Source organism: Biomphalaria glabrata, chromosome 2 (genome assembly GCF_947242115.1).
Source record: "Biomphalaria glabrata chromosome 2, xgBioGlab47.1, whole genome shotgun sequence".
Classification (NCBI taxonomy): Eukaryota; Metazoa; Mollusca; class Gastropoda; family Planorbidae; genus Biomphalaria; species Biomphalaria glabrata.
The window spans coordinates 4,653,947-4,681,785 of NC_074712.1; the positions used below are offsets into that span (position 1 = coordinate 4,653,947).

Below are 27,839 nucleotides of genomic sequence, written 5' to 3' on the forward strand. Positions count from 1 at the left end.
AACAATAATAATGATAATGATAATAAAAACAATAATTATGGTAATGAAAAGAATAATAATGATAAAATGGTATTTATTATGATTATAATATTAATGTTACGTGCGCTGTATAGTATGAATGAGGAATGGTGCGAATGCGTGTCGAATGAAACGATAGAGGGGAATCAAAGAATGGAGTGCTGTACACACTGTTGTAATGGACATGTTATTGTTTGTTGATCAAGATTAAAGTCTTCATAATCTATTATAGATGAGTCTGTTGGTGTATGATTAAGAGTTGCATCAGCCCTTAACAATTTATAATAATGTAAATAATTAAATAATAACTATAATGTCAACTGACTTCTCAGACACATTCGAAGCCCTAAGCATTCCTAAAAGGATCCTGATTACCTTTCAGATTACACTGGCCAGTACTGTTGCACATCTGCTGCCTGACCAGAACAGTTCTCAGTGGACACTGTTAAGGAGACTAAAAGGAGTTTCGTATCCTTTTAACGAAGCTCGACCCTGGCAGTGCCAGAGAATGACAATTAAAAAATAAAAATAATAATACCAACAATAATTAATATTATTTCTAATATATAACACCTGGCAGCAAGTCCCTTCTGAGAATGTCAACTTATGATCTTTTACAAAGGATAGCTGATGCCAAAAACTTGTGCAGACGAAGACAAATATAACTTAAATCGACCATCGGCAGACGTTTTTATCTGCTTTTTTTTTTCGTGGCAAAATATTGTTACGATTTTCTGTACCAGGCCTACTGTAAGCACTGCTCAACACAACACATCTAACTCAAGAACTTGACAAGAGCTCCAAAAATAGAGAGGTAGTTTAATAACTAAATACATCAACAGCAAGTACTACACATTGGACTACACAAACTACTAATGCTTCTATGTACATAACCAAACTGCCTACTAAACTCTAGCAGTCTCTCTGTCTACTCCTGGACTCGCTACATTCTTGAGGACTCACATTGTACCACACCGTACTTACTGCATTGTTGTCCTGGACTGAACTCCCCTTTCTTACAAACTGTCTATGGTCCATGAAGATTTTCGATCCGATGACCCTAGCATTGGTCATTATTCCCTTCGGCTAAACATATTGTCATTTTTTTTGAAACTCTATCAATAGGTTTTAAATGTTATATCATACTTAATATATCTTGGAAAACGTAAAACCTGACTTTCAGATGTATACCAGCTGCATGTATACCAGCTGCATGTATACCAGCTGCATGTATGTATATGAACACTGCTTTGATTTAAAAATGTTTTAATCGAATCTTTTGAAGCTGTAGCTAGCACCGTAATATCAGGACGCCAGCCAATAGTCACTGTTTAACAAATGACGACATTCTTCAGGCATAAAATATTATTGAAATCTCACATGCAATTAATGTAAATTTTGTAGAATTGTAAAGTAACTAAGTGGCCATTGAGACTTCTGTAGATGATAATGATATTTCATTTTTCTGTACAAGAAGCTGTAGCCTACAATAACATAACAATGAACTACAGCGCAACAAACCAAAGAAGAAAAAAAAGGATTTTTAAAGGGGGGTCTGGGGGTGACATTCTGAGCTGACCGCACCGGGAAACACCCACCCTAGTGACGCCTCTGAATATAGACTTTAGTAATAATATAAGTTACACCTGTATTTCACAAGATAAGATAAAATATAAAGAGTATTTTGAACAAAATGTGACTTACTACAAGAACAAGTCTTTTCTATCTGGTAATCTGGAGTAGTTTGTTGCCTACCAATACAGATGACGACATGCCCTTAGCATAGCTAACACAATCCCTCCGTATTCAGAGAAACACACACACACAGACACACACACACACACACACACACACTACATAGCATTGTGCTTGTTTATTTCATCTAGTTGTTATCAAATGTTCAAATGTCTGCATCGTCAATTCATTTTATATCATAGGAAATTAACAATAGAAAACAGATGACATCATGTAGATATAGAATTAAATATAGATCATTCCTGACCACTACTAAACTTATAGAGTTCGATACTATGGTCGCTTTCTTTATTGTCATCTCTCTATTACATGAAGATTTACAAAAGTATCGGAAGTTTTACGAGTTTGAATATTCTTTAAGTAAGAAAATAAATTAACTCACTTCGGTATAAAAGAAATACCAGAGTGTGGTAAGTCACCTTTCAGACCTTGCGATGTATAGTACATAGCAGTTAAGGTTATCTGTTTCTTTGGACAGCAGTTATCGAGCAGGGTGCCATGTGGCCAGCACTACTACAAACCGCCTTCACTTTCCCCAAACCAAAGTCAGGTATTCATTAGAGTTGTGTGGATTCAGTGACGCCCTAAAAAAATCCCGAAATCATAATCCCGGTCTTCACCAAGATTCGAACCCAGAACCCCAGGCTCTGAAGCGAAGCGCCTAAGCACTTAGCCAAAGTGCCACCAAGAATCCAATATTATCATGTAAATCGTGAATAGTTCTTTAGGTAGAAAGTCTTGAACTATTTTTTTTGCTACAGTGCACGGGACTCGAATAAAAACTAGCTCATGAAAATTTGAATATGTATTGAGACAGGCATGAGTCAATCGCTCGCTATGTACGAATGTAATGCGGCTTAACTCACTATCTAACGTATAGAAAGACAAGAGTTATCTCCCTTGTCACTAGACCGTCCTACGCCACTAACGTGACAGTAATTTATAGATAAGTTAAATAATAGGTCTTGAAAACTTTAAATCCTAACCCCTTCCAGAGAACATGGGAGACGCGTCGGGGGTCGAACTTCGTTGAATAGTTATCATTAAAATATTCTATTCAACTCGTTCCTTCCAGGAAACTAAAACCTAGGTGGGTTGACTCAAAAAAACCTCGAGTAGCTAAGTCTGAAAGGGATACTTTACTGACTTGCTTAGATTTTCTGTGTGTCACTTTATCTGTAATAAATTTCGACCTTTTATAGCAATAAAGTCAATCTTTCAAAATAAAAATGTTCTAAAAGCTTTTAAGAAAAGGTCTATTGTTAAGAAACAAAATCTTTCATTAATATTTGCAAACTGTGTCTTTTAGCAATAAAATCTTTGATTCAGCTCGGTCAACGTAAGGACAGTCACACAAAAAATGGATTTCTATTTTAAATAATCAACTTTAAAATATATATGTACGTCTTATCATCAGAAAATGGAAACTTTATATTCTGAAAGTAGTGAAATCTAGCGTACTTGTAGCGTATTTGTAGCGTATTAGTAGCGCGTTTGTAGTAGAGATGGGAAACGAACAGAACCCGAACCGAACTCAAACCTCACTTTCGACCGAACCGAACCCGAACTTTAAAACTGATCGGTTAGAACCGAGCCGAACGAACTGCCCTTACGTTGACCGAGCTGAATCAAAGATTTTGCAATATTTTTTAGTAAGAAAAAATAAAACATAGTTTCAGTCAGATGGTTAGATAGTTATATTTAATTTTTGGAAAATTCAGCCGGATCATTTCTTTTGGTTCGCCGTGAATGTTACAGTAACATTTAAAATTTGTGCGTTAATGAAATGGGAGAGGCGATGAAACGAAAAATAGAGTCTGAATGTAGAAACTACCAGAAAAAGTTGAACAGATCTTTGGCTTTTTATGGAGCACGAAAAGAATTCAATACGTTTTTATTGGTATAGAAATGTTTGTGGCTGTTTTAAAGAACGAAATTAAACAGCATTATGAAATACAAAAACATAAACAAATATTGCGGCATTCTTAGCTTGAGCCACCAAGAAATAAATGCAAAGAAACGCCCAGAGGTTAGAGGATTGACGAAAATATTGACCAAGAAGGGACAAGACAATGAGTCGGCGGTAAGGGCATGGTACTTATTTGGTCACATTTTAAGTTGTGAAATGAAACAGAAACAGATGACCTTTACATCATCTGCCCCATAGATCTCAAGGCCTGAAAGGAGGAACTTGAATTTACTTTTTATTATTAACTAAAATCTATCTCATACCAATCTACGTTTAAAACAGATTTGTGTTGATAACTAACATCCATCGCACGCGGTCCTTATTGACCCTATTCCTAAATAAGTCTTTTTGCGAATGTAGAATATTTGGATTTGCACACACAAAAATTAGACATAAAACTGATATAAGTGGCTGAATCGTGTGAAATACTGTAGTATTATCAGATTACACGTGTTTCATGCCTAAGTGTTTATTTTGCACTGTTTTGTAAAATATTGTTATAACCCTATTGGCGGTGCAAAGGGTTGATGTGTGTGCGGCCAATCACACAGGTCAAGGGCCTGTCGATAGACAAAGGACAGTACTGGTATGAACTTTGCACGCAAATATGACGAGTGTTATGGTCATCTGATGATAGGCCGGCGCTGACCAGAGACACAGTGTGTGTAAGACAGTGCAGTTCAAGACAGGACAGCGAGTAGACCGGGACTGTTAGTCTGCCATGAAGTCGGTCCTTGTGGAGTCCTGAAGTGGATGTACGAGTCCAGAAAGAGATAGAGACAGTAGAGTTTTGTACAGTGATGTACAATATAGCATTTTATGTTTTGATGCATTGCTACTTGTGTCATATTGGCTGTTTTAATTGACCATTATTAAAGCACCAGATTTTTTGGAGCCTTGTCGTCAAGTTCTTGATGTGTTGATGTGTTGTTGTGTGTTTAGCAGTGTTTACAGAAGGCCTGATTAGGAGAGATCGTAACAATATTTTACATGCTTCGAATGTTCTCTCAGAGTTGAAGATATGTTTTGGATCGTAGCCCAAAGCTCCCGCTGTACGACGAAGCATGGCAGCGGGCAGGGTATGAACCCATCGAGACGGGCGAACGACAGTCCAGCACGCATACGGCATTACATGCATGCCTATTAAATTTTATTTTGTGCCTAAATATTTGTATTTCATGCTTATTCTTGTTTCTATAAACACAAAATGAAAGTTCGTTGCCTAAACCTCCCTAAACTAACTTTCATAAACTATTTTGTGTTATTCATTTTTAGTCACTTAAATAATTTTTTTGTAAAACGATTTTTATGTTTATTTAAAAAAAATGGTTTAATTATATGACACATCTTTGTTTCTTTGTAAACCGCTTGGCTTCCAAACCATAGGGTCCCGGGTTCGAATCCTGGGATTTCTAATTTCGCAATCTTTAGGGCGCCTCTGAGTCCATCAAGCTCTAATGGGTACCTGACAAAAATTGCGGAAAGGTAAAAGCGGTTGGTCGTTGTGCTGGTCACATGGTACCCTCGTGAACCGTAGGCCACAGAAACAGAGGACCTTTACATCATCTGCCCTGTAGACCACAAGGTCTGAAAGGGGGATTTTACTTTTTTTTTCGTTGGCGAAGAGGGACATGCATTTTTGAAAGTCTTCTTCGTTTCAGGCATTTAGTGCACAGTCATCTGCCAATAGCATGGCACAATAAGATTGATGTGATTGTTTAAGTAGGTCTACTATATCAAGGTCTAGATCTAAACATTCTAGATCTAGATATTTTTTTAATTATAGGATGACATGGCCATTGTTGCCTTTATAAGACCATGACCACGTGACTCATCTTCAAGTAGGTCAGAGATTTGAAATAACCTCATTCTTTTTCTTCTTCTTCTAGCCAGCTTTATTGCTGCTGAGCTGTCAGCTCTTTTGCAGACTGTGCCAAGGACAAATAGTGCTCTGTTTTCTTCAGTTGTTCAGCACTGCCGTACAGGGTGTTGGTTATGTTGGGCTGTAGTGGTAGTAGGGTCTGCCTAAGGTGGATTAGGAAGGGGCATTCAAAGAGGATATGGTTTACGGCTTCATAAGTGTGGGTGCAGTGTCTACAAAGGGTGAGCTGTGTGGAATTTATTTTTGTTAAGATGGTCATTTAACAGAGGTGTGTGTTCTGTCCTTAGTTGAAAGATTACGGGGGAGGAAGTTAATGCTGTCCAGTTTGTTAGGCATGGTCATTTAAAAAATTTAAATTATGACTTTTATATAGCGCTACTTTCATGCTTATAGCATGCTCAGAGCACTATGGTCCAATCTCATTTGTGGACCAGTGGGGTGAGGGGGTATCTGGGAGAAGGTTTTCCGTGCTGCCTTTAGGCGCTCAAGTAAACACAACTCTGCTTAAGTCGGGTGTCGAGTCTCGAGCCCCCTTCATAGGTAGCCAAGCCAAGTGCAAGCGTACTTAGCCTCTCGACCACGCTTCCCATTTCTTTGTAATAACCTCATTCAAAACAACAATACCAAGATACTTCTTCTAAAATTCAGAATCGATTCTGCTACTGCCATCCTGCGTACTTTTTATTTACTTCTAGTGAGTGCAAGAATCGACTACTGCTACAAGCCGATCACAAGAAAATGCAATTTTTTTTAATAACTACTTTACGTGGATAACTTAAGACGTCGATATTAATCTTCAATATGCGGAACTACCGCCCCTTTTTACCACTAGTTAGCATTGTATAGTCCCCTCTCGACACTAAACTGACCAGTGTAGAACACAAACATCCTATTACACCAAGGTTAGATCCAACCACCAAATTATAGGCCATAAACACACCTCCCAAGTTACAAACGTACGCAGCCATTAATTCCAGGAACATTAAAATTGAAAGTTACGCCCCAAACGCCAGAACAAACATACGCAGTCGTAAAGTCCAGGGGCACTAAAATTTGGTGTCCACGTACATCACTTTGAGTCGACACTCCTAACGCCCTAGTGGCTATTCAAATCGCTCCCGTCCGCTGTGCCATCGAGCGATGGTCCAGCCTGATAAATGTGCATGGTTCCGCTTTCATCCTCCTTCGCCCCCCCCCATGTCGCAGGTTAAAGAAGTCAGGTGAGTGAGCCCCAAATGAAAAGATTGGTCTAATTTAACAATTCTAAATTCGAAAGACTCGATGGCCATTGGATCGTCACTACTCTAGCATATCGCTCGGGAACCTATAAAAGCCGGAGACGAAAGTTTCAGGTTAATGCCATTCTAGATCAGAATCACTGAGGAGTCAGAAGACTCTCAGGTCAATGATTCATTTGGGAACTTGTGTGAGGCAAAGCGGGTGAGTCGGAAAAACTTTATCATTATTATTTAGTGTGTCTTCGCCTGTAACATTTATGTTCATGTATCATTACCATGTTAACACTTGTTTGCTTCCAAATATTACATTTGTAAATCTCTATTAATATGTGCTCCTCATTTACTCGTCAATGTTGACTGTACCCCCAACGGGGGACATCCACCCTACAATTTAGTTAATCCTATTGTCTATTTATGCATTTGTTATTTATTCATATCCATATTCATCTGGACCTGCTCACGTCTTGATTATTTCCTTACCTGTGCATCTGTAGGCCTACCTGTACATGTGCACACATATATGTACATATAATTATGCTTGTTTTTGCTATGCACATACTATGCTGTTACCATGCATCCTTAGGCTCGAGAATCAGTCTGGCTTGTGGGCCTGCATTAGTTATGTGCCTTTTTCTACCCCCCCCCCTCCTAACTTCTTGTCACGGTCCTCTGGTCACGAGCGACCGTGGACTTGTTTACCTGTAGGTCAATGAGGTCACAGGGGCTACAACCCTGTAATATGGTCCTCCTGTTTCCCTCATTTATGCCCCTGCCTTTTACATTTATATGTGTATTCGTAATATTATTATTATATTATTTGTACAGCAATTATTATTAGACCTAGTAAAATGGCGTTAACATGTATCTTAGTTAGTCTGAGGGAGACGCTCCTATCAAGGATGCGCCCCTCGCCAACCAGCCTGTATGGTTTAATAATTCAGGCTCCTCTCACGTCTCATCTCATAGCCTCCTACATCAGGGCTGGCGTGTTTTGTTGTCTGAAAGTAGACCTCAGCAGCTCTCCACACAGGTCCGCGTACCACCGTTTGAGAACCAGTACACTAGACGATGACTTCTTCTAGCCAGTATATAAAGCTATTCGGTGGTCTCTTATAGACAGTGGCCTCTTATAGACAGTGGTCTCTTGAAAGCGTTGTCAACGTTCTAACCCAGGGGGTTCTCGCCGAGCTTAAAAGGTTGAGAACCGCTGTTCTAACCAATGATTCTTTTATAATTCGACGAGTACCAATGGTCTCTTTGGCGAATGTATTCTCTTCTAGACACGCCTATTCTAGGCTATGATTTAATCAATCTGTGACGAGACCCATCGAAAGGTCATCAGTGGACGAATTCAGCAGTGATGATTATTGTAAAGATCTGTAACGATGGTATTTTGTTCCTTTTTTTAATAATTTTTAATCCATTCTTTTAATTAATCCGTAAACTAGACAAAGTTATCTTCCTTTGAAGTATACTTTGTGTGTATTTGGCAGAGAGGTAAATCGTTTGGCTTCCGAAGCAAGAAGCCCCGGGTTCAAATCCCGGTGAAGACCTACCAGCTCTAATTGATACCTGACATTAGTTGGAGAAAAGTTAAGGCGGTTGGTCGTTGTGCTGGCCACATGACACCCTCTTTAACCATGGGCCACTGAAAAGAGACGGTCCTTACATTATCCGCCCTAATAGATCGCACTAAATGTGTACTAAAAGTAAAGTAAAGTTTCCATTTCAGACCTTGCAGTTTATAAGGCAGATGATATAAAGGTCATGTGTTTCTGTGGCCCACGGTTAACGAGGGTGTCATGTGGCCAGCATAACTTTTCTTTTCCCCAACTAAAGTCAGGTACTTATTAGAGGGTGGACTCAGAAGATCCGGAAATTTAAAATCCTAGTCTTCACCAGGTTTCGAAACCGAGACCCCTGGTTTGGAAGCCAAACGCTTCACCGCTCAGCCACCGGGCCTCAAATGTTTACTGGAGTGTTGTTTTTTTTTAAAGATTTGGTTTCATAGTTAATATCTATATAGATGTGCGTGTGTGTGTAAGTTTGAATGTATTAATGACGGAGTTTATATGAGTCTGGGTGTACATCTAACATTAAAACTTCTTGTAAAGTTTATCTAGTTAGTAATCTTTACAAAGCTCAAAGAAATGTGACTAATAATTAATGTACACAAATCTCATTCATTATCATTTGACAACAACAACAAAAAAACAAAAAACTCCCACTAAAACAGATAACTGCCGAAATTTTCTAATATAATTACACTTCTAATCCTACAGTAAACAATTACCTTGACAAAGTAAAAAGATCGATCTCTAATGTGTATCTACGTATCAATCATTTGCAAGACATATAATCTTGAAAACAAATGTTCTCCTAAATATATACGTTGGTGCTGCGCTTTAAATTAAACAGTATACAATATAAAAATATCGAACTTTACGATTCATGAGTACATCTTTCAAATTAGTTCCTAAAATGGTAGACGATTGAGTATATCTACTATCATTTTATCTACTATATCATTTTATAGTAAATTTGTTTTCAACCTAGCATTGTGATTAGTTTGGTCGTCAAACGTTTAAGACTTCTATAAGAAAATAAACTTGTACGTGAGAGCGGATGTGTGTGGCCTGCAATTCATGTTGTTGTTTTTTTACAAAATATTATGTCAAGATGAAATGTAACATTTCCCAATAAGTAGCAAAATGAACAACAGTATACTGCCATATAGTGACACCAAGACCATCAGTGATGGGAACAGTGTTGACTATTTGAATTGGAAATTGCTAAGCTTCATGCTCGTGACAGTTCCCTGCACGCTGATTGGCTTTTTCGATTTAGTTTCGAACTTTCTCAACGTCTGCGTGTTCGCCGCGCAGGGCATGAAAAGTTCCGTGGAGGTCACGTTCTTCGCCATCGCGTTGACGGATCTGGTGAGGTCTTTCATAGTTCAGTTTGAGAACCTGTGCATCAACAGCTACGCGGATGATATCGATCTGCCGGTGGTGATGCTGGAACTGTTCTATGTCGTTGTGAACTGGCCCCTAGGTTGCGCGATCAGAGCCTCCCTCCACTACACGGTCTACATAACGATAGAGAGGTGCCTGTGCATTATGTTCCCGCTGACCATTAAGACCATTGTTACCAAGAAGACCACAATATTTGTGATTGCTTGCATAGTTGTGTTAAACCTCCTGACGCTGTATCCCTTCTACTCAACTGTATATTTAGCGTGGACTTATCGCCCTAAACAAAACAAGACTTTGTTAGGCATAGGTTTTCTTAAAGACAAGTCCGAACCGCTAAAAATCACATACCTTTTGCACATTGTTTTAGTCGTGGGTGGTCTCGGACTACTAGTCATATTTACTGGCACGCTAGTGACCCAGATGCATTACAAACAAAAATGGCGAATGCAGAACTCTTCAGGTTTTCAAAAACATAAAAATTTGGTTTCTTCGCGGGACAGAAAATCCGCAAGGCTTGTAATCGTTATCGCCATTCTGTTCGTGGTCTGCTATCTCCCTATGGTGGTGTCCACTCTAGCTAGCTATTTCATCCCGGACTACAGTTTTAATGGCAAATACGATACAGCTATACGGTACAGCTTGGGGGCGTCGATAATATCATTGTCACTCAATTCGGCATTGACTATAGTAGTCTATCTGAAGATGAGTACTAACTATAGAAACACTTTTAGGAAAATATTTCGTGTGTCGTTGGAATCAATGGAAAATAATATTCCAAAAAGTACACAGAGTTAGCGTCCAGGGACTATTCATATATAGTTGTCTCCCCATTTCTGTTCGCATTCTCTTAATAAATAAATAAATACATAAAGAAAGAAAGAAAGAAAGAATGAAAGAAAGATTTATATAATGTATGACCTTTCTATTAATGTATCTATTTATATATTATATCATTGGAGTTTGATGATGATGATAATCTATTATATTATAAACTATGAATTAAATTATATTTACATAAATATTAATTCTTTTTATCTGTATATGAATGATTGTCCTATATTTTTGAAAACCCATAATAAGGTTACAACTTCAACATAACCAAATAGATATTGCACTTTCACATGCATCACACGCTTTCTTGAAAAAATTTAATAGATAAGAAAATATCATAGCAAAGAAAAGAATTTCAATAAATTAATCGTAATTTCCATATTGAACATTTTATTTTGCATAAGAGTATATAAATACAGATTTAGACTATGAATTGAAACTTTTTGGGGAAAATTGACTCTGTAGGGAACTATCATTTATTTTACATCTACTTATTCAAAAATTGATTTTCACAAGGTACAATTTAATATTCGCTCATTTTCTCTTAATCGGAATAGGCACTACTAGCGAGGACCCTAGATGTCCTCAGCTAACACTAAATTGGTTACAACCTGGAGTCTTACATTTCTGAACTTAACCCTTGCGTGCCTGCTATTGAATCGTCCGCTTACAATGCGCCAGTGGTTTTGTAAAGACGCAGCCTATGAATCGCAACGGGTCTAAAAACTTGAAACACACTGTCAAGAAATTGTACCCACTCGGGAGGCCAGGCTAGCAGGAACATGGATCCACTAACCTCCAACTCTATAAGTAACAATAGTTTCATACCTAACAGACGTATCTCTTAATTTACACTTGTACACGTTTAGATCCAGCACTAAGCGCGCTGACAATGACAATGGAATAGTCTTTTAACAGTCTATATGCAATATTGTTTTAAAACTGTGATTTTTATAAGGACATTACATTCAATCAGACGAAATGGACTTTCAGAACACACAATCAGACTAGTTTGATAAATACAGATATCTACATGCAATAAAACAATTAGGCGATAGGCACGAGTTGGATCTATGGAGAGACTTGTACTGACCGTGGCTTTGGCCTTACTCTGGACTACGGTGGCATGCCAGAACGGTAAACACATTACGTATTGAGTTTTTTAATTAATTCGTTAAGTAAAATCGATACACAATAGCAACAGGTGTATTTTATTTCATCGTAGAAGTAAGTGCATATGCTCTAAATCTGTGTTTTAATGTTTTGTTTCTTTATATAAGTTGTGGTCTAGTTCAATAAGTCTTACATTAACACAGGAAGCTGACTAGTGAGTCAATACTGGTACACATTTTCACACCATTGTGCTAATCGTTTAATTCAATTACTCGAAGGTCATTAGTCCGGTTAGGTCACCACGAGCAAGATTTCATGTCACGTCATAGGTCTTGCTGTTTTCTTAATCAAACATGCTGCTGACCTCTGGTCGACTCAATTTCTTTTAACTGCATTAAAAATATCATTCAAGTGTATTGATCTGTGGTCTATAAATGGACCAGATGATTTGAAATGTTCATTATAAAAACCGTATTGTATGTTGGGAATGAATTGTCATCAATGTTGATACCGCAAGGTCTTATTTCTCGTCCAGACCTTTAGCTTGCTATAATGTAAGATTCTAATATTTATATATATTTTTACATATATTCACCTTAAAAATTAAACTTCAGATATTTCCTATTGTTAAATACGTTTTAAAAATGCAGTGTCCCGCTGTTCAAAGTGCAACACTCTCTATGTTAACAACATAGTTAAACAAAATCAAGAAGATTAAAAAAAGAGTTTGTGTTTTTTTAACAAACTCAAAGGCGGCCACCCAATAATTTGTCAATACAACCTATCAATAAACTGTCGTTGTTGTATTTTCGTTGACGGAAGATTCAGTATGTGTTCAAGTGTTTTAAAGACCGGTCGTGTTCTGTGCTTTGGATTCTTAAATACGCTTCAACAGAAACGAAATAGGATCTCATGTCAAAATGATTCGAACGCTTTTTCTGTTTTTTACGTGCACAGGAGAGCATAGTTGTATGAGTTTACATTTGAGAAAATCCATAACTTTAGTGTTGTGACTCATTAAAAATCACAGCTACAAAAAAAAAAGTTGAGATAACAAATACTAGACATCTTACTCTATAGTTATAACACACGATTCCAATCCTTGACACACACACACACGCACACACGGTCACGTGAAAAATGTTCATTTGAAATCACCAGACCTTGTAACGTTGTCAGCCTTTTTTTTTTTGCTGCGATCCGCCCCCTCCCCCCCCCCCCCATTTATGCTCCTGTGCATTTTTCTCACAACTCTTGATTATCAAGCCTGAAGAGAATGCTTAGATACATTAGCTTGTTTTAAAGTGAACAGCATACAGATCTCTGGCCCTTCATTCATATAATCAAATACAATGAAATAAAAGCATGTCTTTCCACACAGAAAAAAAAAATGCCAGTTACTGAGAGTAAAAACAAAAACAACAAGAGATCAAAACTACATATTCTATTGATGGTAAACTAGTTAGACACACTACAAACTCAAAATATCCAGGTGTCGTAATAAATGAATCCCCATATTGATAATATTATTTAAAAAATCAAACAAAATATTAGGGTTTAATTAAAGAAATTGTTATTAAATCAAACCGGAGCATAAAATTATAATGCTATTTAACATTAGTCAGGCCAATATTAGAATATGCATCCTGTGTCTGTGACCCCATAACTCAACATAAAGAAACTAGAAGAAACGCAAAATAGAGCAGTGATATTTATGTATAACAAAGAATATTCACATTACATTAGAGTTACATTATTAGAAAAAAATCACTTAATTTAGATGAAACATAAGGACAGAAGAAATAAAAGTAAGGTAGCAATAATATATAAAACATTGAACCATAATTTACAAAAACCCTAAAATAAAATTACCAGAAAGACATCAAAATAGAGGCCTATCTCTTATTCCATATGCCACGACAAACTTACTCCTTACTCCCACGTGGCATTTGAGTATGAAAAAGGGTTGCCTAAATCGGCCAGGAAAAAAAACAACAAACTTAGCAGAGTCATTAGCATGCACGACTAGATTGACTCATTTGAAGTCTGTAATTATTTTTGTAGCTTTTATATGGAGCTACTTTCATGCGCTTTGGTCCAATCTCATTTGTGGACCATTGGGGGGGGGGGGGGTATCTAGGAGTTCGTTTTCCATGCTGCCTTTAGGCGCTCAGTAAACGCAACTCTGTCCGAGTCGGGTGTCGAACCTCAAGCCCCCTTCTAGGTAGCCAAGACAAGCCAAGTTCAAGCGCACTTAGCCTCACGACCACGCTTCCCACCACTGTAATCTATAAGATCAGAATAGAAGATTTGCTCTGTGCAAGTCGGTCCTCATTATGATTTATTTTTCTTCTTCGTTCTCAACTATCATGTAGGAGCTGACTAGACCAATATATGAGATAAACTGCAAGATTTATTTCCTTTTTCTATATCAACCTGGTTTCCAAATCGGGAGCTATCCGTATAATTTTTTTTTCTATTGGTGTGTTTTGGGGACAGTGTCTTGTACGAGCCTCTTGGTAAAGAGAGCAGTTTTGAAAGACATGGTCAGCATTTTCTGGTGACACTCCACATGGCCCCCAATTATTATACTGTACCACTGTTTCCAATAGCGATAAATATGGACACGACATTTACTTAGATTGATTTCATTGGGAAGAAGGTCTCAATGGAATGAAGCTAAAAATATGTTTAGATTCTTTAATGTCGTCTTTTATGTCCTTTCACAAGATAAAAAAAATAACAAAGCTTATATAAAGAAAAAATGCCAATTTACAGCTTTTATCTCTCAATACTGTAAGATTTATTTCCCTTTTCTATGTCAACCAAAATTTATCAATTAAATTTTTACTTACTTAACTCAATTGTTAATTTTTTAAAATTGATTCATGTACTGATAGGCACCATGCATAATTGGGCAAAGTTTTAATTTAATTCTAGTAACGTAAATGGCAGAAATAACGTGCACAAAATTAGTATCTGACAGACATACGAACAGACAGAGCTAATATAAGCTTTGTAAAAAAAATGATCTTGAAATCGCTGAGCTCAGGTGTCAGACTTACGTATTACTTGTGATAGTAATTAATAAGTTCAGAAATTAAATTAGTTTTCATGGGCGTAGCCAGGATTTTTTTTTGGGGGGGGGGGGTTTTGGGGGGGGGGTCGAGATTTTTTTTTATATGTATTTATGTGTGTGTGTGTGTGTGTAAATAATCTTTATTGCATTCTGACCCTTCATTCTTTCGGAAGACGTTTATTGTGCCCTAGAATAGGTTCTTCCATGAGTTAGTGGAAAAGTTGTAGATTCCCCGCCAATACTAGCAAGGAGATCTGGGGGAGCGCTAGGAGCTCCCCCAGCGCGGGGCGAAGCCCCGCCGCCAAGCACTATTTCTGATATTGAAAGCCAACAAAATGCATATTCTGAGGTATATACAGTGCATTTTCCTGCTAAATTAAAAAGTTTTATTTCAAATACCTAATGTGCTATTCTTACTGACTTAGACCCTCCCGCGACGTTTGGCGCATCTGCCGTCAAGCTGTTTCCATAAAATTGTAGATTCCCAGCCATTACTAGCAATGGGGTCTGGGGAGCGCTAGCGCGGGGCGAAGCCCCGCCGCCAAGCACTATTTCTGGTAATGAAAGCCAACAAAATGCATATTCTGAGGTATCTACAGTGCATTTTCCTGCTATTAAAAAGTTTTATTTCAAAAACCTAATGTGCTATTCTTACTGACTTAGACCCTACCGCGCCGTTCGGAGCATTTGACGTCAAGCTGTTTCCATAAAAATCTGTCACTGGTAATGTCTAAAGCCTCTTCCCACCTGCCATGAGGACCTCAATGAATGAGTGGCGTCAAGTTGTACTAGGATATCATTGCAACTCTTCTTATGCGTAATTCATTTTGTCGGTGAACATGTCCCGCAAACCTCATGCATCGCTCTCTCACAATCTTACTAAAGGTTCGACTCCCCGTTCGGCATAGGATTTCCTTGATTTAAACCCGATCTCTATAACTGACTACTAAAATCTGTCTTAGCCATCTTTGTTGAGCCACATTTAGTGTTTTTCAATTTCGGCAGATGACTATTCACTACAGTTTATTGAAGGAGCCCCTGGTAAAATGTGTAACCACTCTTGAATACGCTCTTGGAATTAAGTGACTGTAGTTTGCTTCAGATTTTATATTGAAAAGAGAAGTTTTATCGTCAAAATCATCTGTTGGTGGTTTTCCACCTCAAAATGCTCTGTAGGGGGATCTTAAATCAAAACCATCTGGAGGGGTTTTAAACTTTAAACAAACGCCATCTGTAGAAGAGGGGTTTAAACTCAAAACCCCCGATTGGATTGGCTACGCTCAAATAATTTTAGTGTGTAATTTGCTTTTTTTTTATATTGAAGAGGTATTTTTAGCATTAAACCCCTCTAAATGGGGGTTTAAACTCAAAACCCCTTTTGGCAACGCTCATAGCATTTTGAGTGCGTAATTTGCTTTTTTTCTTACACTGAAGATGTATTTTTTAGCTTCAAACCCCCCTGGCGGGGGGTTTAAACTCAAAACTCCTTTGGCTGCGTTAATAGATTTTAGTGTGAGTAATTTGCTTTTATTTATATTGAAGAGGTACTTTTTAGCTTCAAACTCCAATAGAGGGGAGTTTAAACTCAAAACCCCTTTGACTACACTCAAAACATTTTGAGTGTATAATTTGCTTTGTTTTTTTATTATTAAAGAGGTATTTTTTTTACCTTCAAACCCCGCTGAAGTGGGGTTTAAACTAAAAACTAAGTCAAAACCCATTTAGCTACGCTCATAACATTTTGAGTGCGTAATTAACTTTTTTATATATTGAAGAGGGGGTTTATCGTAAATTTTGGAGGGGGTTTTAAAATCAAAATCTCCCTTAACTGTGGTTTTGGAATTAGGGGATTTTTGTTTGCATTTTTGTTTCTTTTGTTTTATAGAAGAGGGGGGGGGGTAACTGCAAAAACCCCAAATAGGGGGTTTAAAATTCAAAACCCCTAGTAGGGGGTTTTAAACACAAAACCCTTAGTAGGGGTTTTTAAACTCGGACCCCCCTGGTAGGGGGTTTTAAACTCAAAACCACCTGGTAAGGGGTTTTAAACTCAAAACCCCATTGGTTGTGCTGTGGCAATTGATGGTTTAGTATTAAAATCTCAACTTAAATAAACAAAATCAAAGCAAAAAATCATTCACTAAATTCCGATCCCCCCCCCCCAAGGGGGGGATTTCATTTCGGGGGGGGGGGGGGTTTGAACCCCAAACCCCCCCCCCCTGGCTACGCCCATGAGTTTTATGCCAATCATGTTAGGCAAAGGAATGAATTGGGAAATGTAAACAGTGCATATTGTACAGTTATAGACTGGGAATTATTTTTATTTCTGGATCTTTGGGCTCCACTGAGTCCACCTAGCTCTAATGGGTACCTGACATTAGTTGGAGAAAAGTAAAAGCGGTTGGTCGATGTGCTGGCCACATGACACTCTCGTTAATCGTGGTCCACAGAAACAGATGACCTTTACATCATCTGCCCTATAGATCGCATAGTCTTAAAGGGGAACTTTACTTTTTTGTGTGTTTTCAGTCCTAAAGTGACTAAAGATCATCTCATAGAATAGAAATGAATGCCTAGCCATTAGCCATAGTCGGAGCGATGTAGCCCACACAGCCGCCCCCCCCCTCCCCACTGCTCCCTTCTCCGCTCAGCAGATGTACCCAAAGGAGAGGCAAGTGCCGAAAATTCTTTTTAGACCAGCGGCGTATCAGTCTCTGCTAGGGACTTTTAAGCAGGCTTGGGCGAATCTCAGACGAATAGATGAGGGAAAAGTGGCATCGAAATTAGGAAAATGAAAACACAGGCAGGGAAGTTTGGCAAAACTTAAAAGGGCCCCTCTAAATCAAACTAATGGTGGCTGAACAGGGGAGACCAGGTAACAATCGCTAGGTACAGAACGGGACACTGTCCAACCGGTGTCTATTTTGCTAAATTTAAACCAAACTTCGATTCTCGTTGTAGACTATGCCATGAAGACGTAGAAACGGTTAACGACATCCTTTACGAATGCGCGATACGACACCCTAAAAATGGTCATGTACGGAGACAGGGAAACTCTCCAACGAACTGCTGCTTTCCTTGTCCGTGTTATCAGAGGATAGAGTTCTCAACACGGTGCCCTAGTGCAGGGGTCGGCAACCATTTGAGTCGGAAGAGCCAAAATTAGAATTTACAAAATTTTTAAGTTTTTAAAGAGCCACAACATTTACATTTTTTTCTTGCCAACAATAAATAGTACTCACACAATAGTTAATGAAAAAAAAAACGAATATATTTATTCATATATAATTAGTGTTTTCACAACAAATTATATAATATACATATGGCATTATTAGACAATTATTTTTTTTTATTTCGGTAGTACCTAAAGAAGTTAAATAAACATTTACTTACAACACTAACTTGTGCTTCACTAACAAACAATTGAACAAACAAATTCATGGGGGAGGGGTGTGGTGACAGGCGAGTACAAGGGCCTCAGAGATAGAATCGGCGCCTAATTTTCGTTAAACGATTCGGAACTATTTTTAAAAATGTTTCGATAAAATAAATAATATTTGTGAATATTAGAATTTAAGAGCCGCAGCTTCACACCCAAAGAGCCGCATGTGGCTCGCGAGCCGCAGGTTGCCGACCCCGGCCCTAGTGCGATGAGACTCACTCACCTCTGCTAGGGTGTAGCACTGTGTGCTGCAAACTGCCAAATAGTTGCCGACTCCTAATTTGTATTTTTCCTCAGGCATCGTCACAAGTCTTAACTTAAAAATAAAATGTAGACACTTTGTACATCCCCTTTTTTATTTTTAAAAGTTGAATTTTCACTCTTTCTATGGCCATAAAATTTAAAACCAAATATATATATCTTCCCTTATATGATACAGACGTTACTTCAAATTAAAAAAAAAGATGATGATTACGTCTTACGCGTCATGCCTCTAGTCATGCGTATTAACCAATGACCTAAATTCTGCCAAGTCACTGGTTTTCCTGGCTGGTTCAGGCAACCCATTCCATGCCCTAATAGGGAAGGAAGAGCATTTGTACACATTTGTCTTATATCTCTGTCTCCTTAGTTCTATATTACGTATGAAAATTGTATATAGATGCACATACTATTAACTAAATACTATAACTTTGTCAATTATAGCGTGTAACAGCGCCAGTACCATCGTTATAGCATTCCCTGAGCTAGACCCTCCGAACAAACCAAGTGAAACAGGTGAATTTATTATGTTTCATTGTTTTTATTTTAATATTTTTGTTTATATTTTCAGTAACCCCAATGTTCGAATCCCGCAACCAGATTATATTGTTTGTTGTTGTTTAAAAATAAATAAAAATACAAATACAAATATTTAGATCTTATTTTAAAGTTAAGATTATAATAAAAAAGGGCGAGAGAAACAGAGAGAGAGAGAGAGAGATTATTTTTGCCAAGTCCAATTCTATAGAACTCAGCATTGACGCTATGATGACAAGCAATAGACTGATACACCCACCCTGTTCCGATGGTCGGCCTCACGTCCTATGTATTCTTACTACCTCCTTTGCATTAACTACATGCCTCACTTCCTCCCCCTCCCCCGTATTGATCGCTATTCTCACCTAGCTCTGTGTCACAATAGCTGTTTCTGATTTATTTTTTTTTTTTTACACCAAATGATTTTACATTAAAATAAAAAAGGCCTACTCATTTTCACATTAGTGTTCCTTCTATTTGGACCGTTTTTGAAAATATTTAAATTTTATATTAAATTTCAGAATAATTGGAAATGTAAAAGTTAAGTATGAAAGTAAACTAATAAAATAATGATTTATATCCCAATGAACAGATTACATAAATATTACTTTTTGAAGGGACGGGCAAGACACGTATAGATTTACTTAATTCTTGTTATTATTACTTACTTACTTACTTATTATAGATTTACTTCTTTCTAACACAGGGCTGGTCCTAGATTTTCAGCAAACTAGGCAGCCGTCTAGGCCTAGCGCATCCGATTGGTGGGGCCTCGCAGAGGACCTAAAATATTTTAGAGAAAAAAAAATAGAAAAATTGGATCAAATCTCAAACCTAGATGAGCTCTATGGCTCTATCTATGTCTTCTAGTCTAGCTCTATGTCTCTTTCAAGTCTCAAACATAACAGAGTTCAAGGGCTCAAGCTTTAAGCTCTAGATCACACCTTCACCTACCCCTTAGTCCAGTGGTTCTCAACATTTTAAGCTTGGCGACCCCTTTTTACAATCCCCAACTCTGCCGCGACCCCCTATCCCGTGACACACACACAGCTCTAGAACAATAAACAAAAAGAATCCATTTTTCGATGGTCTTTGGCGACCCCTGGCAAATTGTCAATTGAACCCCAAGGGGGTCGTGACCCACAGGTTTAGAACCCCTGGTTTAGTCTGTGTTGGACCCCGTTGGGGCACCACACAAAAAATGTCAACCGTCTTTCTCCAATCCTACCTGTCCTTTACCTTGGTAAGAATTTCATTCACTGACAGGTGAGCCCAATATTTGATGCCGTTTTCACATCGCTTTCCCTGTCTTTATCTCCTTCCTCTTCCTGGCACTGTTCCCTGAAGGAAGGTTTTCGCGAAATTTTTTATCTATTGCGTAAGTTGTTTTCAGTCTTAATTTTATATTTTCGGTTGGCATCGATTTCATATTTCATTTGGTCAGCCTAGATAAATAACACTTATTTTAATTGTATTCATTGTTGTATTCATAACTCTGTAAATATTCTACAGACCCCGTGTATACCAAAGCTATTCTAACCAATGCCAGGCCTTTCAATGTGTCCTTCACCTTTAGTCCAGACGATAAGAGAAAGAAGTTTCCTTTTGACGACTACTTCCGGCATAATTTCTCCGCCAGTACAAACTCGTATGAAGTAAGCATGAAGCAAGGCATCGACCGTGATGTAAGTGTATTTGAAATCTAGTTTGAGATTTTGTGTATTAACATTTCACCGTTCACGCTTTTTTTTGTTTTATGAAGTGAATCGCTTTTGCAATGTAGCGTATTGTTACACTCACTTTCAAAAGTCATTCTTCAAGGCACACCGGATGGAGCACAGGGGCGTAGCTAAGAACATTCCATCATTTGGGGGCCAGGGGGGATTGGTCTCTTTGGGGGCCCCTGCATTTTGCGTAATATTTAATATTTAATGTAAAAAAAACAACACTCATTTGGTGACCCCCCTCAAGTGGGGGCCCGGTGGGATTTTCAAATTCTCCCCCCTCCTCCCCCCCCCCAAGTGACGCCATTGATGGAGCAGGAAGGAAGGGCAGTCCAAAAAAAAAAGCTGGCTGGATAACATAAAATATTGGACATGCTTCTTTCTTGATATTTTGTGAAGAACAGCCGCTGACTTGAAAAGTGGAGGGGTTTGGTTTAAGCGAACTGTCACAGCGCCCCCTACAACGAAAGTCAAGGGACAGATAAGATGCTACGACTCTTTACGTGGTTTTCCGCCAGAACTGATACAAGTGGCACAGCTATAATTGCTTGATACTTTAGTTAGTCTAATTCATGAACTGAATGATAGGCAATGCGAAACATCTGACTCTTGTTAGAGTTTAGTTGTTTAGTTGTTTTTTTTTTACATGGTATATTTGTTTGGACATAAATAGTGTGCATCATATTTGGTGAATGTAAAAGTAGTGACGTAACCGGATAGACAATGACGTTGCAGAATAGGAGTTGTTAGTTCGTATAGAGACGCTGATAGTTGACGGACTTTTAACGCGATATTTATTGACGTCACGGATTAGTGGGTTCTAGATATTTATGTTATTATTAGACGGTTGGTTGTTAGGACTTCAAGGTGACATCATCTTATTATGGACAGCGACTCGACTGTGACCATTATGCATTAGACTTTATTCAAGTATCCAACGGTCCCTAAGTATTAATTAATTAAATATCAAGTAAATGAGGTCAGTAACCTTGTGTGATAAAGTTAAGAGAATCAAATATAAACACATTCATTACTGACTAATAATGAACTATCCTCTCTCTCTCTATCTATCTTTTGATCTATCTATCTATCTATCTATCTATCTATCTATCTATCTATCTATCTATCTATCTATCTATCTATCTATCTATCTATCTGTTTATCTATCTATCTATCTATCTATCTATCTATCTATCTATCTATCTATCTATCTATCTATCTATCTATCTATCTATTTATTCATTTATTTATCTATCTATTTATTTATCTATCTATTTATATCTATCTATCTATCTATCTTCGTGACCCAGAAGGCCTGCTCCAAATTGACAAAAAACAATACAACAATTTTATTTGTTTTCCCACAAAGCGCAGGTGCTTCAAAGGCAGCCAAAACTACAAATAATAATAATAATCTTTATTGTCCGTAAGGAAATTTGTCTTACAATTTGTGCATTACACCAAACAAAAAACATTAGAACTATAAGAAACCAAAATGTACATTCACACCAGACTCACTCATAATTTACATGTGACAAAGTTTATACCAGTATATAGAATGTAATACATAATCAAGATAATCAATGTCACTAACTTGTGGCTAGATCTTTCTAGACAAGTCACATGACCATATAGCATGCTTCGTTCTCAAATAGCCGTTTGTCGTCACGCTTGGCTGCTCACAGAACGCATGCATGGGCCACACACAATGATACTCGTACCAAATCAGTTATAACAGTGTTATACATTGAAATGACCTGACAGGAGATATTATCGCCGATAAATTGAATAACAATATGGCTTCAGTACAGAGTGCCTGTAGGGGCCATAGATAAAGGGATTGTCGGTTGCCTAAACAACAGTGTACCTCTGTATCACAGTAGCTAGTAGTCCTTTAGCTACTGGTCCTATTTCTAGTTGTCCTATGGCTAGTAGTTCTATAGCTAAAAGTACTATAGCTAGTAGTCCTATAGCTAGTAGTCCTATAGCTAGTAGTAATACAACTAGTAGTAATATTGCTATAGTCCTATAGCTAATAGTCCTATAGCTTGTAGTCCTATAGCTAGTTGTCCTATAGCTAGCAGTCCTAGAGCTAGTAGTCCTATAACTATTAGTCCTATAGCTAATAGTCCTATAGCTAGTAGTCCTATAGCTAGTACTATAGCTAGTAGTCCTACAGCTAGAAGTCCTATAGCTATTAATCCTATAGTTAATACTCCTATAGCTAATATTCCTGTAGCTAGTAGTCCTATAGCTAGTAGTATAGCTAGTAGTCCTACAGCTAGAAGTCCTATAACTATTAATCCTATAGTTAATACTCCTATAGCTAATATTCCTGTAGCTAGTAGTCTTATAGCTAGTAGTCCTATAGCAAGCTGTCCCATAGCTAGTAGTCCTATAGCTAGTAGTCCTATAGCTATTAGTTCCATTCCTAACTTTTTTTTAAAATTAATTTCGACTCGTAAAGCTTTAGCACCGCAAGGCAACAAGAAATAGGATGTCCAACTTCTAAATAAATTGCCCTCCTGTCTTGATGAACTGACATAATAGTAAAACTTATGTGACGACATTGATACTATTCATAAGAATTTGTTTATCAATTAGCAAAATTAAAGTGTACATTTTCTTAATCAGTATTGTTAACGAATTTTTAGAAATGCTTTTTTTTTTAAAAAAAAAACAACCTCTATTCAAGTTCGAACTTCGTGGAGTAACCTGCAGAAGCTGGGGGGGGGGGGGGGAATCTGGACACGTATCCAAAAAACGGCTTTTACGATTTTCGTACAAAATGTTACAGTTGATGTATATCGTTGAGAAAAGAATTACTAGCTCGTTGGCCACATGGGGAAAACTTTAAATTTTTCAAAGTAAAAAAAAGAATAAATTTGGCTTGAAAACTAGGTCTAGATCTAGATCCAACATCGTTGTTGAAAGGGATATCGCTTCATTTAAATTATTCCTAAATTCATTAGTTATAAAGGAAAGAAAAAAATAACCTGCATTATAAGTTGTATAAAGCAGGTATTGTCTTATTTAAAAAAAGTATTTTTAATGTTTTTCTTGCTCAAAAAAATATTCACGTGACACAAAATATTTTTTATAAAGTTTTTAACTTTTCTTTATTTGACCTTTATTTCAATTTTCCCTTTTCTATTCTTGCCAGGGAAAAACTTCAAGTCCCTTCGATGATACTGACTTCATTAACTATACGATGTACTGTCAGGCAGTGGATGGCGGAACGGTAGTAGTGATTTCAATTATTCACTAGAAACTGTTTCACTGTTTATATTTCACCCAATATAGTTCTATGTTTCACCTGTAGAACTCCAGTAACCATGTGTTGTTGTTAGGTCCATATCATTGTAACTAATTCTGTGCTTTCTTGATCTCAGGTAGAAGAAAAAAAGTTGGCAATTAAAATATTGGATGTCAATGATAATGCGCCATTGTTCTCATTCCAAAGTTATGGCGTGTTTTTAAATGAGGTAAATATCTATCAGATGATGGTGTAGATAGTACAATGCTGAATGAGTAGACTGATATCGCGGCAGCATGAAATATCAATAATAAGATGTAATTGATAAAAGGTGATTGATAAGAGGGGATCGATAAAAGGTGATTGATAAGAGGTGATAAATAAAAACGGTTTATAAAAGGTGATTGATAAAAGGTGATTGATAAGAGGTGATTGATACAAACGATTTATAAAAGGTGATTGATAAAATGTGATTGATAAGAGGTGATTGATAAAAGGTGATTGATAAGAGGTGATTAGCAAAAGGTGGTTGATAAAAAAAAGTTATTGATAAAAGTTGATTGATAAGAAATAATTTATAAAAGGTGACTGATAAGAGGTAATTAGCAAGAGGTGATTGATAAAAAAGTTATTGATAAGAGGTTATTGATAAAAGTTGATTGACAAGAAGTGATTTATAAAAGGTGACTGATAAGAGGTGATTAGGAAGAGGTGATTGATAAAAGGTGATTGATAAGAGGTGATTGATAAAAAAGTTATTGATAAGAGGTTATTGATAAAAGTTGATTGATAAGAAGTGATTTACAAAAGGTGACTGATAAGAGGTGATTAGGAAGAGGTGATTGATAAAAGGTGATTGATAAGAGGTGATTAGCAAGAGGTGATTGATAAAAAGTGATAGATAAAAGGTGACTGAAAAGAGGTGATTAGCAAGAGGTGATTGATTAAAGGTGATTGATAAGAGGTGATTAGCAAGAGGTAATTGATAAAAAGTGATTGATAAAAAGTGATAGAAAAGAGGTGATTAATAAAAGGTAATTAGCAAGAGGTGATTGATAAAAAGTGATTGATAAGAGGTGGTTGATAAAAGGTGACTGATAAAAGGTGATTGATAAGAGGTGATTAGCAAGATGTGAATGATAAAATATGATTGATAAGAGGTGGTTGATAAAAGGTGACTGATAAAAGGTGATTGATAAAAGGTATTTGATAAAAGGTGATTGATAAGAGGTGATTAGCAAGAGGTGATTGATAAAAAGTGATAGATAAAAGGTGACTGAAAAGAGGTGATTAGCAAGAGGTGATTGATTAAAGGTGATTGATAAGAGGTGATTAGCACGAGGTAATTGATAAAAAGTGATTGATATAAAGTGATAGAAAAGAGGTGATTAATAAAAGGTGATTAGCAAGAGGTGATTGATAAAAAGTGATTGATAAGAGGTGGTTGATAAAAGGTGACTGATAAAAGGTGATTGATAAAAGGTATTTGATAAAAGGTGATTGATAAGAGGTGATTTATGAAAGGTGACTGATAAGAGGTGATTGCAAGAGGTGATTAATAAAAGTGATAGACAAGATGTGATTAGCAAGAGGTGATTCTTAAGAGATATTCTTTTCTTATAAATTACAGACGTTACTTCAAAAGAGAATAAAATTATGTCCTAAGCTTTCCTTGATAAGTGCGCTCTCGTGTCATACATGATCAAGAAGGATTGTAACACATGACTAGATTGACACATGAACTGCGTAGGACGCAAATACCTTCCTTTTTGAAGTAACGTCTGTAAAATATAAGATTAAGAACATGATCAAGAAAAGGTAAATAAGAGGCAATTAAGAAGCGGAGATTGTAAAAACGATTTATTTATTGGGGGACTAGTAAGAGACAATCACTAAAATGATAATGAAAACAACATTATTGGGGTAGACAGACTGAGCCCCTTTTAAGACGGCTTGACCTGCAAACTCTGTAAGAAAGTTCTGTAATCGACCTCTCATAAATGCTATCTGCAAAAGGAAGGCTTGGGTTAAGGCTGTCCACATAATTACAGCCTGCCCTATCAATGGATTGAATGTGCACTCAATAGATACAACTTACAAAAAAAAACTCTTTTGCTTTCCATTTTTTTTGTTTCGTTACCAGTATCAATAATGAAAATAAGATAAGAATACATTTTAAAAAACATTGCATTATTTTCAGTTTGCTCCTGTTGGTGTGACAGTGTTACGTGGCATCGTAGCAGACGACCTGGACGCTGGACTAAACAGGGAGATAACATACCGCTTAACACCTGTGGCGCTGGGAGTGGTAATAAAAACTTCTTGCTTATACAACAAATGCTATTACATAAAGCAGCGGTTCTCAACCTTTTATTCTCGGCGACCCCTTTTTACAACCCTCCACTATGCCGCGACCTCCTCCCCCCATTCACATACAGCTATGGAAGAGTAAACAAATACAATCCATATTTTCGATGGTCTTTGTTGACCCCTGGCAAATCGTCAATCGACCCCCAAGGGGGTCGCGATCCACAGGTTAAGAACCCGTGACATAAAGGTTATCCAATTAATGGCATCGTGTATCTAGTAGGTTTTAGGCTTTTGTCAACAATAAGGGGAAATAACCATCTCTTCTAGCACTTTCTCTCCTAATTAACAACACCATCGTCGATTTGACAAAACTAAATACATCTTTGGTTTTATAAACTTGTATTTGTCTTATATCAAAAGAGCATGCATTCTCCTATACTGTTATACCAAAAGTAACGTTTTCTGATTACAAACAGAAATGTTATTGAAGTTTAGTCATAACAGGGTAGAATGTACACTTATGGGGAATGAAGAACTCTGTCAGAGCTTCGTAAATAGTTAGGCACTTAAATTGTTAAATTTAGCTTAGTACCAAGGAAATAACAGCAGTATAGTTCTGGTAACTGAAAAATATAAAGCAAGAAAGAAAAACAAACAACACACTATTCGTACATTTGCCAAAATGTGTATTCATTTTTATTTATTACAGATCATAATGGAGGCGCGGCGCCTGAGCGGTTAAGTGCTTGGCTTCCGAACCGGGGGTCCCGGGCTCGAATCCTGGGGAAGACTGGGAGTTTTTTTATTTATTTAATTAAAAATAATTTTTAGGGCGCCTCTGAGTCCACCCAACTGTAATGAGTACCTTACATAAGTTAGGGAAAAGAAAATGCTGTTGGTCGTTGTGCTGGCCACATGACACCCTCGTTAATGCATGGGCCACAGAAACAGATGAACTTCAAATCATCTGCTATATAGACCGCATGGGGAAGTTTTCCTAGTATGCCTTTCTTTATTTTAGTAAACTAACTTAAAGATAATTGATTTTTTTTTCTGTATATAATCATTACAGCCCTCTGTGTATAACGGGACAGATTACTTCTACCTCCCCCCTGAGAAAGGCGATGCAGTGACACTGATCCAATCTGCAGTTTTGCCCACGCTGTCACTGACGAGTTACTATGATTTTTACTTTCTTGTCACAGCACAGGTAGGTACACCGAGGCCCCTCTGTCTTATCCCTTTAAAGGAAGGTAACTATTCTTAATTACATTGTGTATATTTTCCATTGTTGCTTCCCTTTTTATACTTTTTTTTTAAAAAAAAAAAAAAAAAAAAAAACACACACCATCGAATTGCTATGTCAGTGATGCTCAAACTGAGGCCTATGGGGCATATCCGGCACATGAGACGGCGCTTCTCGTTAGTTCTGACCACAGTTTATAGTATACT

General features: G+C 37.3%; 1 protein-coding gene across 1 annotated transcript in view; it reads left to right on the forward strand.

The window, feature by feature from the left end:
* Nucleotides 1-11,513: 11,513 nt before the first annotated feature.
* The window catches only part of LOC106050320 (cadherin-99C-like), a 33,066-nt gene continuing 16,740 nt past the window's right edge, over nt 11,514-27,839 (forward strand). Inside the window, exons 1-7 of the mRNA XM_056018813.1 lie at nt 11,514-11,805; nt 19,005-19,076; nt 20,610-20,782; nt 23,985-24,062; nt 24,214-24,306; nt 26,278-26,385; nt 27,460-27,597. Coding sequence (XP_055874788.1) covers nt 11,742-11,805; nt 19,005-19,076; nt 20,610-20,782; nt 23,985-24,062; nt 24,214-24,306; nt 26,278-26,385; nt 27,460-27,597 — 726 coding nt within the window. The 5' untranslated portion in view covers nt 11,514-11,741. The remainder of the gene's footprint in view (nt 11,806-19,004; nt 19,077-20,609; nt 20,783-23,984; nt 24,063-24,213; nt 24,307-26,277; nt 26,386-27,459; nt 27,598-27,839) is intronic.